General features: G+C 50.0%; 1 protein-coding gene across 1 annotated transcript; it reads right to left on the bottom strand.

Annotated features, from left to right (window-relative positions):
• On the bottom strand, nt 1-3,590 carry LOC130146098 (transmembrane protein 14C-like). Its single transcript, XM_056331865.1, has 4 exons — nt 3,432-3,590; nt 3,093-3,194; nt 1,049-1,133; nt 1-818 (listed from the first exon to the last, which is right to left on the bottom strand). The coding sequence occupies exons 1-4, from the start codon at nt 3,505-3,507 to the stop codon at nt 761-763; spliced, it is 321 nt and encodes a 106-aa protein (XP_056187840.1). The 5' UTR covers nt 3,508-3,590; the 3' UTR covers nt 1-760.
• Between the last annotated feature and the right edge of the window lie 9,798 nt (nt 3,591-13,388).

Raw genomic sequence — 13,388 nt, 5'->3', positions numbered from 1 at the left:
TTTGTAATAATAATATGTTGGTTTATTTAGAGTAAGATTTTAATTGTCATTAAATGCAAGAGTTCTGCCTAAAATTCAGCATTATCTAATAAAGCATATTTTTGGTTTATGAATAATAATCTGTAAAAGTTAAATGAATGACATTTAGCTGGGCAGTTTTGCTTATAAGTAATTGCAAGTAACAGGTTTGCACTAATTGCATTACAGTTAATTAATTACCTTGACAGCCTGCTCCGTGATTGTGTTTTGTGGGACCAGGTTCTAACACACAGTGCTGGGAGAACAAAGTCCCTGACTGACAAACATCGTGACTGGATAAACTGGCAAGGACAGGGAGAAGTAACGTAATAAGCATGTTTGTTATAGTAATTACTAGTGACAAATTGGCAACTCCTCTTCCCTTGTTTTAGAGGTATAGATGATTTTAGAGTGACAAGTACAGATGTACATTTAAGCTTCAATCCTGCAACTGTCTGCAGGCAAGTGCCAAGAGGCCTTTGCCTACAGTAAACTGCAGGTCCAGAAGCTAAACACTTTATTTTCTTGCCTCATAGTGCAGAAAATGTTAAGACAAATACCATTTTGGAAGACATAACGAGGGCTGTCAATGTCAGTCCTTTAAAAACACAACCCACATGCATTAGGATATGAAAAATACAATGCACAGGTAGCAGTGCCTCTTCCACCTCTGTGTAGCACATTCAGGCAGTTGCATTTTCAGGCTTCTCAATGACGTATCTTCAGATGACTTGATGCCAAGTTATGGCTTAAGAGGCTTTTCCATGATCTGCAGTCCAAGCCGTCCAACCATCAGTAAACTGTTGAACAGAATAGTTGTTATTTAAAAAAAAAAAAAAAAAAGAGGGGGAGGCAAAAATCTCGTCAAGAACAAGAAGGAAGAAAACATTGCCATGACTTCATGTAGCTGAACTCCACCAGAAGATTTCATTTCTGACAGAACTTTACCACATGACATTTTTAAAACGATATAATCCACAAATAAGTGGATTCACTTATTCAAAAATACAGACAAGAACACTAAGACTACCTGGCACCAGCAATTATCCCGGGCATTGCTTTTCTGGAGTTGTAAAATCTCATTCCCATAACAGTAGACAAGGTTCCAGACGCCACTGTTGGAAAGAAGCCCAGTCAGAACCATTTGAAACAGAAACACCAGAGCAGCACTGCAACGTTTGGACATGCAGCAGTGCCAGCCAAACAGGCCTGCACCTACAGACAGGAACAACTCCCTCCTCTCCGCAGAGAAGTGTTTGCAAACATACTACTTGTTGTTAAACAGTAGAGCTATTGCAAGCCTCTCAACAGCTTTAGTAATCACGCTCCTCTACTCAGTAGAAGCGAGTAGATCTCATCAGGGTTGAGGCCATTGCCTAATCGCCCACAACCTCCAATCCTCTGGGTAGATTGCCAATTCGCCCTTTTTTTTCCCCTTATTTGCAGAAGAATTATTATTTCCTTGACTACAGGTGGGCTTAAAACTGCCAGAAACCTGGGACAAAGTTCACTATGTGGGAGGCAAATACTATTACAGTTCCCATTTCTCTGGGACATTCTGAACTGGCAGGTGGCACTACATACTACACCTAGAAATAAAACAGTCCCACTTGAAAATACGAATTAGCAAACAGAAAGCAACCTAAGGGATCAAACTGAAAGAGCAACTAACATTTTAAATATTACTCCAAACTACTTAATCTCTTAAGTCTGGGGGGGGAAAAATCCCGTCAATATTCACATAAAAGTTACAGGCACATTGTTTCTTCAAAGGAGGTGGTGTATGAACCTTTCTCTAACGCTTCAAGTTTGTTTGCATCAGACAGGGCAAAAGGTAGTCTGTCAAGGTTCTTTTTCTGTTTTTTTTTTACCCGTGATGTAGCATGGCCAACCTAAAGCTCAGCAGGAGCCAGAGCTGCACAGGGCAGCAGGGCTGAGGAGGAACAGATGAAGATTTGGACTAGACTGGGATACAGCATCGCTTTCCAGAGGCCCACTCGAATGCACTACATCAGGATATACAGAAGATGCTCATCTTTCTGTCACAACACTGCCTAAAAACCTGTGCCGAAGATGCACAGCCACCCCCACGGCATGCCAGAGTGGAAAAGCCAGGTCACAAATGGAAACTGCTTCACACTGAGCTGTGCTTTACATCTCATTCCATACTGGCAAGGCAGTTTGGTCCTCCGCAATATCGAGCAGGGGCTTCCTAAAGGACTTCATCATGTCACATGCTGACAGGCTGTTGGTTTTAAATAGTCTTATATCGCTGTAATGCTACAGTATCATAACAGTAATAATACTATTGGCACAGTTACAGAGCTAGAAGGAACCTCGGGAGGTCATCTAGACTAACCTGGTCCCCAAAGGCAGGACCAACTCCTGACAGATACTGGGTTAATCATCTATTAATGTCCTATGGTGATGGAAGTCCCCGAGGTTCACCTGAGGAATCCCACAAAACACACGTGTTCCAGTGCTTCGTAATACTGTCCACTGCCATTTTATCCTTCACCTGAAGCGTTAACCACAAGCCAAACCCACGATTTCTTATCCCATCTACTGTATGTAAGCAGCCGGCATAGCTCGCTGCCTCCTTCTACATATTCTTCTGCAGTGCAGGATGCATTAAAACATCTATGGCTCTTCTGACATTCTTGTGCAAACCAGTGTCCCATAAAACCCATAGTACTGCTTGTCCCAGTGCTGCCACCATGGCTAAAACGCTTACGCCACGACCGCGGGCTGAAAACCAAACATTTTGCACGTAACATTTCTCGTGCCCCTGGTAGTTCAGCACAGTGCAGAGGACGTCAGCATTTCTCACCAACATTTCTCACTATGAGTGGGCACATGCTGAGCGATGCTGGTGATGGGCACAGGCACAGTCCCTGACACCACGTGGAGAGCGACGGAGGTTTCAGGAGCTGGTACCGCGCCCTGACACAAACCTGCTCCTGCCACCACTTACGACGTTGGTACAAAGCGAAGGGCACGGAGCAGCCGAAACGTGCCAGGGAAAAGGCTGCTATTCCCGCTGCTGCCCGTGCTCGGGAGCCGAGCGGCCTTACCAAGGGAGAGCCACACGTTCCTCGGGTCCTTGGACTGCTGGTAGGCGCCGAGCCCCGCCAAGCCCCCGAAGAGAAGCCCGGCCGCCAGGGAGGGGACGCTGCCTTGAGGGAAATACAAGACGAAGCCGTCAGTGACGCGGCCCGACCGCAACTCCCACACAGCCAACGCAAACAGCGGCTGCTGGCTCCTGTGGGGGGTTAATTACCGAGACACCCGGCAGACCCGAGCCCAGCCGCGCTCCCGTGCCGCAAGGGTTTAGCGCTGCGCCCGGGCCCGCCGCAGCCGCCGGGGCGGGGGGCTGCCCGCGGGCAGGACCGGGACCCCCCGCCGACACCTACCCGCCTTGGCGTAGCCGACCACGCCGCCCGCCGCCACAAGCGCCGCGTAGCCGAAGCCCAGCCAGTCGTACTCCATCTGCGGGCAGCGCCGGGCCTGGCCCCGCCGCCCCGCTCCGACCTTGGGCCGCCCTCGCCGCAGGCACCGCCCGCCCCGGGGTCCCGCCCGCCCCGCAGGCACCGCCCGCCCCCGCAGGCACCGCCCGCCCCGGGGTCCCGCCCGCCCCGCAGGCACCGCCCGCCCCCGCAGGCACCGCCCGCCCCCGGAGGCACCGCCCGCCCCGGGGTCCCGCCCGCCCCGCAGGCACCGCCCGCCCCGCAGGCACCGCCCGCCCCCGGAGGCACCGCCCGCCCCGCAGGCACCGCCCGCCCCGCAGGCACCGCCCGCCCCGGGGTCCCGCCCGCCCCGCAGGCACCGCCCGCCCCGCAGGCACCGCCCGCCCCCGGAGGCACCGCCCGCCCCGGGGTCCCGCCCGCCCCGCAGGCACCGCCCGCCCCGCAGGCACCGCCCGCCCCGCAGGCACCGCCCGCCCCGGGGTCCCGCCCGCCCCGCAGGCACCGCCCGCCCCGCAGGCACCGCCCGCCCCCGCAGGCACCGCCCGCCCCGCAGGCACCGCCCGCCCCCGGAGGCACCGCCCCCCCCGCCCCCCGGAGGTCCCGCCCCCCCCGGAGGTCCCGCCCACCGGCGGTGACGGGCAGCCGGCCGGGTCCGTGCCCGCTGCTTGTCCCGGTCCAGCGCTCCCGCGGGTGCCTGAGACCTTTACTCACCGGTGACAAAAAGTGGCAGGGCCGGGCAGTGCCGCTCCGCTCCGGGAGGCGCATTCGGTTTCTTGCCGTGAATAACACAGCGGGCCGGGCAGGAACAACCCGAACCCAAACCGCCCCCTCCCGGCTGCCCAGCCTCAGCGGCGCTGGGGGCTCCCGGGGATGGCGAGGGGGTCTCGGTCAGCCCGACTCACCCCCTGCCCCGGCGTGGGTCCCCCCCGGGAGACAGCCCCCCCGACCTGCTCCGAGGTGAGCCCTTCCCAGGGGCTGCAGCCCTTCCCCCCCTGCCCCGGCGTGGGGTCCCCACGGGCTGCGGGGGGGGATCTGCTCCCCCGGGGGCTCCCCGGGCTGGGGGCACAGCCTGCCCAGCCGGGGGCTTCACCGCGGGCTGCCGGGGAACCTCTGCTCCAGCGCCTGGAGCCCCCCTGCCTCCTCCTGCCCTGGCCTGGGGGGCTGCAGGGCTGTTTCTCTTCTCCCTCCTCTCCCACAGCTGCCCCCGTGCAGTGCACGTTATCCCAGAGGCGCTACCACCATCACTGATGGCTCAGCTTTGGCCAGTGGTGGGTCCATCGTGGAGCCGGCTGGAGCTGGCTCTGCCCAGCATGAGGATACCTCCTGGTGCCTTCTCACAGAAGCCAGCCCTGAACGCCCCCACCACCCCTACCCCCCCCCCCCCCCCCGCTGCCACAACCTTGCCGTGTAAGCCCAATACAGATGTATTTTCTGTAAATATAAGAAGGCATCTTATATTTAAGTCCCCCTTGCTCTGAGCTCCATAATCTGAGCTCTTAAGACCTCCTCTACTGCCCTTAATAGTGGGTGCATGGATGACTGTGGATCACATTTGCTGAAGCTTGTGGACTTTTGTGGAGACGACTTGATTTACATTTTTGTGACATTAGATGCGCTGCAAATACTTGTGTTTTAGGCACACAGGGTTTGCAGTGGAGCTTGAAGCACCTGGCCAATATAGTGCCAATGACTGTCTGCAATGACTTGTTGATGAAAACCAGGCTGGCTCCTTTGCTTTAAAAATAAGAAGGCGTCTGGATCCCCCAGTAACTCTGCTGAGGAGAGTGGGCGCTTGCTGAGCGATGGTGGTGATGGGCACAGGGCACAGTCCCTGGCACCACATGGGGCAGCTGCCCTGGCACCGTGGTGGGTGCTGGGTGCAGCCCCAGCCCCACAGGGAGGGTGCAGCTCTTGCAGCCAAGAAGGTGGGTGGCAGGCTGAGCTGCGTGAGGCGCGTCGAGGGAGGTGATTCTTCCCCGCTGCTCTGCAGGGAGGCGCAGCTGGAGTGCTGGGCTTACTGGTGCAAGGCAGGCATGGGCAGCCCAAAGCAGAACCAGCAAAGGGCTCTGAAGATCGTTAAGGGTTTGGAACATCTTTCATACAAGAGGTAGTTGGAAGAGCTGGGACTGTTCAGCTTGGAGGAGAGGAGGCTCAGGGGTATCTTATCAATGCATATTAAATATGGGCACAAGTTGAGCAGGCAATTTCATTTAAGCGTAAGTAAAGTCATTTTAATTGTGAAGGTGGCCAAAGAGGCACTCAGGCAGACCATGAAGTCTCCATCCTTGAAGATACTCAGCACCCAACTTGGACACAGCCCTGAGGAAGCTGACCATGCTTTGAGAAAGGGGGTTGGACTCCGTGGTCTCCAGAGGTCCCTTCCAAACTCAGCTGGTCCATGATTCTCTGTGACACAAGCTCTGTGAAATTGGCACAAGTTTCCCAGCCGGTGGGTGCCTGCTTCCTTCCCAGCAGTGCTCTGAGAACTGAGCACCGAGATCTGTGCTTATGAGAAGATCTTTTATGTATTTTATAGAAAGGAAAATATCATGAGGCCCATCTGACACAAGAAGCAAACCCCTGGCAGAGCTTGTTCATTAATGTGTACCCAAAGGTTTACCAAACCTGGCAAGTGTCAAGACCTGCCTGTAGAACAACCCAGATGACTTGTTGATCATATTTTCTGCTTTGTGGGGTGTTTTTTTTCCCAGCTGCAGTACTGATGGTAGCTGTGCTTGGGCCTGGATATATTTGCAAGGAGAAAAAATATCAGATCTGAAGCTTGCATGCTGCAAACTATGGTCAGACCAAGTCCCTCAGAAGGCAATGAACTTTCTGTCACACTTGGTTCCATACAAGACTATGAAGAAGACATGGGCAGGCTAGACCTTTGTTCTGTTCTATGTGACTGGTTAAGAGAGTAGCACAAACATTTCAACTAAAATAAAGCTAATAATGGCTGACAGCCTTTCACTGAACGAACAAAACCAAACCAGAAAGGGGCACCTATCGCGGTTCTATGAGCTCTACGGCAAACCAGTAGTTTGCCCCAGGTTATCTGGAAAAGAGGCTTACGCGGGACAAGTGACACGCAACAGTATTTTTACCCTGTTCAGCTTATCGGCTCTTCGCGTTCCCAGTTCATTCTCGTATGTGCTGTGTTTAACTTTTCCCATCTTTGTTTGCCTTCTCCTACCGGCTCCCCACTTTCGTTCTAAGGCTTTCTCTTGTCTTTTCAGTTTTCCTCTTCCCCATATTCTCTGGTCCGCCTTGCTCTGAGCTCCATAATCTGAGCTCTTAAGACCTTCTTTACTGCCCTTAATAGTGGGTGCATGGATGACTGTGGATCACACTTGCTGAAGTTTGCGGACTTCCGTGGAGACGACTTGATTTGCATTTTTGCGACATTAGATGTGCTGCAAATACTTGTTTGCAGTGGAGCAGGGTTTGCAGTGGAGCTTGAAGCATCTGGCCAGTATAGTGCTAATGACTGTCTGCAATGACTTGTTGATGAAAACCAGGCTGGCTCCTCTGCTTAAAGTAGGACCTTTGCTTTTGGTTTGAAATACCTAATCAAATCAGAGGCTAAGGTTTACCTACTATGTACTTGATGCCACGGTTTTGCCTTGAGTGCCTATTTCCAGGCCTGTTTCTAGTGCCTCTTTTCAGCTGCTCTGCCCAAAAATTGCATTCATACACCAGCGAGTTGTTTGCCATTCCTACCAGTGAACCTTCATGCTCACACAGCAAACCACCACCATGACACCTTAAAAGCCACCATGAGCTGGCAGGATTTGCTAGGCAAAGACCTTTCCTTGGATGGCCCTCAGTGAGCATAGGCCTGAATGTTCCCTGGCTTCTCTGGCATGGGGAGAGGGAGGAGATGGCAAGCAAAACCCTAGCTGTAGGGTGGCACCGTGAATCTGGAGCAACGAAAATCCATCTTCATTCAAATCCATGAAGAATGGATTTATTTGCAGAGGGTCAGCAAAAGTGCCAATCTGCTGTGGAGTGACACCAGTAAAACTTTTTTTTTTAAGCCTTATGTCAAGATGTTACATTCATTAGATATTTGTGTGTTCACAGGCTGGTTCCTGGGGTGTCCTGGTTTCAGCTGGGATGGAGTTAATTTTCTTCTTAGTAGTTAGTACAGTGCTGTGTTTTGGCTGTGTTGATAGCACACTGATGTTTTTAGTTGTTGCTGGGTGATGTTTACACTAAATCAAGGACTCTTCAGTTCCTTGGGCCCTGCCAGCCAGAGGGATGGGGGTGACACAGGACATTGGGAGGGGACATGGCCAGGACAGCTGACCCAAGCTAGCCAGAGAGGTATTCCATACCATATGATGTCATGCTGAGTATATAAACTGGGGGAAGAAGGAGGAAGGTGGGGACATCTGGCATTATGGCATTTGTCTTCCTGAGTAACCATGATACGTGATGGAGCCCGGCTGCCCTGGGGATGGCTGAACACCTGCCTGCCCATGGGAAGCGGTGGATGAATTCCTTGTTTTGCTTTGCTTGCGTGTGTGGCTTTTGCTTTACCTATTAAACTGTTCTTATCTCAATCCTTGAGTTTTACATCCCTTCCTGATTCTCCTCCCCATCCCTCTGGGCAGGGGGGGGAGCGGAGTGAGCAAGCAGCTGCGTGGTGCTGGGTTGCCAGCCATGATTAAACCACGACATGGGGGAAGCTGAGGATGTTATTGTATTCCTGCATATCACGGCATAACCCCTTCAGTGTCTTGATCTCTGATTCAGTGTGTGCTAACGAGCAGATCTTGGCACCATCCTCAATGACGTTTGCAGTACCTGCAGCTTCAGCTTTATTCATTGTTGATGTCACTGCTGGCTTCACAGCTCACAGAAGTCAGGTTCACCAGTCTTTGTCACTTTAACTTAATCAGAAGCCAGCGACTGACTCAGAAGCTGGTGAGAAGACAGACCTACCAGCTACTTTAGTTTAATGCCTCCTGTGGCTGTGCAATGATTTATTCATGTGCAGCAAAGCTTCAGTCTTGTAGTTGTGGGTGCCAAAGCGGGGGATTTGTTATAGCTGTGGCACCCACAAATAAACTGAGACAAGGCTTGCAGAACAAGGCAGTGTGCTTTAACAGAGGAGTGGGATATTGCAACAGAGCAAATTAAATCAGATCACGAGCCCATTAAAGTGTGTTGGATTTTGCTCTGTTCTGCAATTTTATTGTCGCCTCTCCTTTCTTTTACACCATTTCTGTTCTTCACTTGGAGGGGGGATGTCCAGTATTGGACCTGCATTATCTGGGGACTATATGACCCCTAAGGTGATAACTAATAGTAGTGGTAAAACTGAAAACATGAATACATCCACATTCCTTCATTTCTTTGTTATCCAATTTTGTAACCAGAATGTATGAGCTAACTAACAAATACTATATGGACATATGGTTTTGTTTAACAGTCCACACATATTCTTTAAGAAACAGAACGCACACATTATTTCAACGTAAGATGTCCCATGCAAAGAACTATCAAGGATGATTAACTGAAATAATTGCTGCTTAGGACAAGGCAACTTTGAAGAACAATTACATCCTGGGAAGCTGGCAACACAAGATTCTTGTAAGCAAGATAGATCTGGTACTTGTTGGACAAATAGCCAAAGATGTGTCCTTAAGCGCACTACCTTCATTATAATGCTAAAAATCACCCCCCTCACACCAGATACCCTGGCCCACAAAGAGACCCTTCCCCAATGAGCATGCGTAGGTAACTGGTAAGTTTGCGTAACCCTTATATAGATTGCTGTTCAATCAGTGTTAGAGGGTCGGAAGTTACCAAATTAATATTTGTGTAATTGTATAAATCTGATTGTGGAAACTGTCAAGGTGTGCTAGTTCACCCTAGGACCCAAACTTGCACAACTTTGTATTAAAAGCAGTATCTCATATTGTTAGACTTTTTTCCTGATTTTGCACACTGGGTAACAAACTCACTTTTCAGACAACACCTTGAGCGCACTTAAAAGGATATTTTGGTAAGCCTCTACTTTTTATTTTTCCTTTTTTCTTTTTTTTTTTCCTTATTCTGTTTGTTTGGGGGTTTTTTTCTTCTTTCTTTTACTGTCCTTTTTTTCTTTTTTGTTACTAGGCTCAGCTTGAGCAGCTGCCTGGCTGCTAGTGCTGGGATTATCTCTGCTGCTCCTTTTGGGCTAGCATAAATTCTGCTTGGCCTCTTGGTGGAGGAATGGATACAGCCAGAATGTGGATAAATCTAGCAGGAGTGGGAATGGGAGCACGGGGAGCCTGCTGATTTAGGCTGGCTTTTGCAGCACTGCCACCAGATATCAAGCCGTGGGCTAGGTCTAAGGCTTGCCCTCCCTTCTCTTCAAAAAATCCTGCTTGTGTACCTGCTGTCCAGGAATTTAATCCAGGCCTCTAGACCAGAGCCCTGGGGCAGGATTTGCACAGATGCCCGGTTTGCAATAGCAGGCTGAAGCCCTGCAGCAGGGAGGCACAGCACTGTATCCGGCTTTTCTTGGATCCACTCTCACAGCTGTGTTCCCAGTGACTCCCTCACAACTGCTGCAGCCTGGCACGCACTGCCAGGCATTCCTGGCTGCTGTGCACACCTCTGATGCTGCAGGCACACATGGAACATACATTTTCCTAGGGATGGGCAATTTTTGGAAGTATTTGGATGCATTCAGCTGAAAGGGAAATAACGTCAAACCCACAAGTTATTCACAATAGGGAACAGCAGACCTGTGGGCACACACGTTGTGTAAGCCCGAAGCTGCAGCTTCTGCTGATCCCAAAGCTGCAGCTCCTGCTGATGCTGGCTGGCTCTGGGGAATGCATGGCCACGGGGTCTCCGTCTGCAGCAGCTCTGCTCATCACCCCACGCTGAGCACCGCCTGCCCCAGCTCAGCCTGGGCTGCAGCCCTTCCTGTGGCTTGGCTCAGCCCCTGGGAGCTAACCAGGATCCCAGCTCTCAATTAACTTCCCCGTGCTGTGCTGTGGGGTGGAAAAGGAGCACCTGGTGGTGCCTACTGGACCTGAAGAAATAGTGTGTCTTAGGAAGATAAAAACTGGGGAACAAACTCTCAACTCCCACATCCAACAGATACTTTAAAACCCAGTAGGAGAAAGTTCCACTTAATTTGAGACTTAGCAAGCACCAGCCATGTCAGCTCATATGTCCCACTGCAAAGCCAACTACTATGCTGTAGAGCCATATAGAGGAGCACTCCATGTCTTGCACGACTACTTGCATTAATAGACCAGTTAAAGAAACCCTGATGATAACTCTGAGAGTTTTCCTAGGCCAAGGTGACAGCGAGCAAGGGGTGAAGCAATGGTGATGTCTCTTTCCTGCCACTGACAGAAGGTGCAATGCTAGCTCCTTCAAATATCCTCTCCTCCCTACCTCACATATGGAGTGCCATAGGAGGAATGAGTGCTGCTTCTCTCTTTCATTTTTAGAATATTCAACTGAGATGCCAGGGAATGGGGGAAAAGCATTGCAGTATCTAGAACAGGCACAGAAGTCTGCAGGGTCATGGAGCTGCTGCTACAGCATCATACGGTATGGAAAAACATCCTCAATGTTAGGAATGCACAAAGGTTGGGGAAAGGAGACGGATGATTTTTGTTCATGGGCCTGAATCCTAATCACAAAGTGATGACAGCCTGTGCAGATGTACTTGTTGTGACTTCAGGGCTATGTCCTGTGGGGTCCTGAGCCCCTCCAAAGATGGAGAGTGCACAGCCCCCCTGCACAGCCACTCTCCTCGGAGTCAAAAGGCTGCAGTTGCACATGCCTTACACCTTACAGTGAGATTGCAGCTCCTTGGGCAAGGTGTATGAAAAGTCTCTAGGAGCTCAACAAACAGAAAGGCAGCCAGTGGGTCACATAAGCGAGTCAAACTGACTTCAGTGGTAAGCCCAACTTGCTTGGAAATCCCGTTAGAGACAGCATGTCCCATCCCGGTCAGCATCTCAGTGAATGACTGAACTGAAAACTTTGCTCTGCTGTTCATACTGATTCAGAAAGACAGCACAAGTAGCACTGAGAAAGAGTTTACTTTTTTTTTTTTTTTTTTTTTTTTTTTGCCTTGCCAAAATTGTAGAAAACAAGGAAGTATGGGTATGGGTTGCTCAGAGCACCAAGCTTCCTCCATGGAGCTGCACCACGGCTGCTGAACTGAGTCGTTGTTACTGCTGTGCACGGGAGGCAAACCTTCCTTAACATCCTTCCTACCATCCTTCCTCCTCCAGTTTTCCACCTTTTCCTGTCTTACTGCTATTCCAAAGTACCACTAGTACCAATAGGTCTCACTGGTTTAGATGTATTTCTTAAGCTCGGCTGCCAGAAATTCTTTTTCTCTCTCCTACAGTGGCTAACTGTAATATTCTTTGTTTTTCAAGAAAGAAGAGGCTGATGAGGCAGATGTTGCACTCAAAAATCAGTCACACAATGAAAACTTACGAATTTACTTACAGAAAAAAAATTACCTGGAATAGCATTCATGAAAACAAAGCCTCTAAACCACAGCTGGACAGAAATCTGCGAGGTTTTTCTGGGTTCTTACATAAACAGGTAATATAACGCAGTCTTAAAATATCTATATTTATTCAGGCTCAGAGTACAATACCCTTCTATGTCCATAGCTTCAAACTGCCATGCTTATTGCTTCTGCTGTTGGGTGATATTTTGGCACTTGCCTGTGGAGTTTGAACAATGAAATATAACCGTGTTTGTACTCTGGGCTGCTTTAAATATTTATATAAAATGGTGAGAATACCTTTATTTTGTTTGAGATGTTTCAGTTTTGGGGGATAGTCAGCTTGGGGAAGGGAAAGCTGGGTCCAGACCTCTCAAGATAGATGCCTTAAAACCCCCTTTTTAAAAGATCAGGTTCTCTCTGAAATACTTCCGTCTTCAGCTGCCATCACGGCAGCAAGTTAGCAATGCCCTCTTCTCGCCTCCAAAAAAACTGAACAGGATTTCCACCAAAGTTCTGCTCTGGAGGTAAATTCTCAGTGCCTTTCTGCAGGGATCTGCATTATTAGGTGTTGGAGCTATAAATGCAGAACAAGCTGACTAAGGCAGATCCTGCCTGTTCAGAACCTTCCCTGCGGGTCACCGGCCATGCTTCAGGACATCAAAATATGATGTGCTGTCATTTCGGAACAGTTTGCAATCCAGTTTGTTAGAAGACCCTGAAATTAGCAATGGTTTAATAAAGTTGGTGGTAAAATTGCTGTTATTCAGGAGGTGTTCTTTGAGCCATCATCGCTTGTCCAGGAGACGGGAGAGCAGCACACGCTCCTTAGGTTCAGGCATCCCTATTTATGGCTGACTAGGGTGCTGATGTGCCCCGTAAATACAAACATCATAGCTACAGAAGAAGCATTCCTAGTTTTGCTTCCTTGCTTTCTTCTTAAGAACACGATGACCCATACCCGTAACTTTTACCTTCTGTTTGCCATATTCGAATCCCCCCCGAGCGCTGATATTTTTCCCCCGCTGCAGCACGCCCAGTCTGTGGAGGGTTTGTCTGTCTTTTCTTATGCAGACTTGGAAGGGAAAATCTGCTCAGGTACTTGATGCCCCCCCTCTAGCGGCTGTTATTGGGGAATAAAACCAGGGCTGTGATGAAGCAAACCCCAAGGTTAAGCATGTGCATTAACCATTCTATGAAGATGAAAGGAAGGAAACGTAGGAAGAACACTCATGCCTTACCAAAAGGTGACAAAGAATTACTGAGTTATCACCAGAGCCCAGTTACTGCTCTTGCAGTCCTGAAAATATATTTTTTTTCAAATTTCAGAATATTGCTACTGCTTTCCCCTCTTTCCATCTCTCCCTCTGTGTCTTTACACTTGACAATCTAAGGACACTGGTGAGCTGAAATCTGTG

Source organism: Falco biarmicus, chromosome 3 (assembly GCF_023638135.1).
Source record: "Falco biarmicus isolate bFalBia1 chromosome 3, bFalBia1.pri, whole genome shotgun sequence".
Taxonomy (NCBI): domain Eukaryota; kingdom Metazoa; phylum Chordata; class Aves; order Falconiformes; family Falconidae; genus Falco; species Falco biarmicus.
The sequence above is the reverse complement of the archived record's forward strand: the minus strand, read 5'-3'. Positions and strand labels throughout refer to the sequence as shown.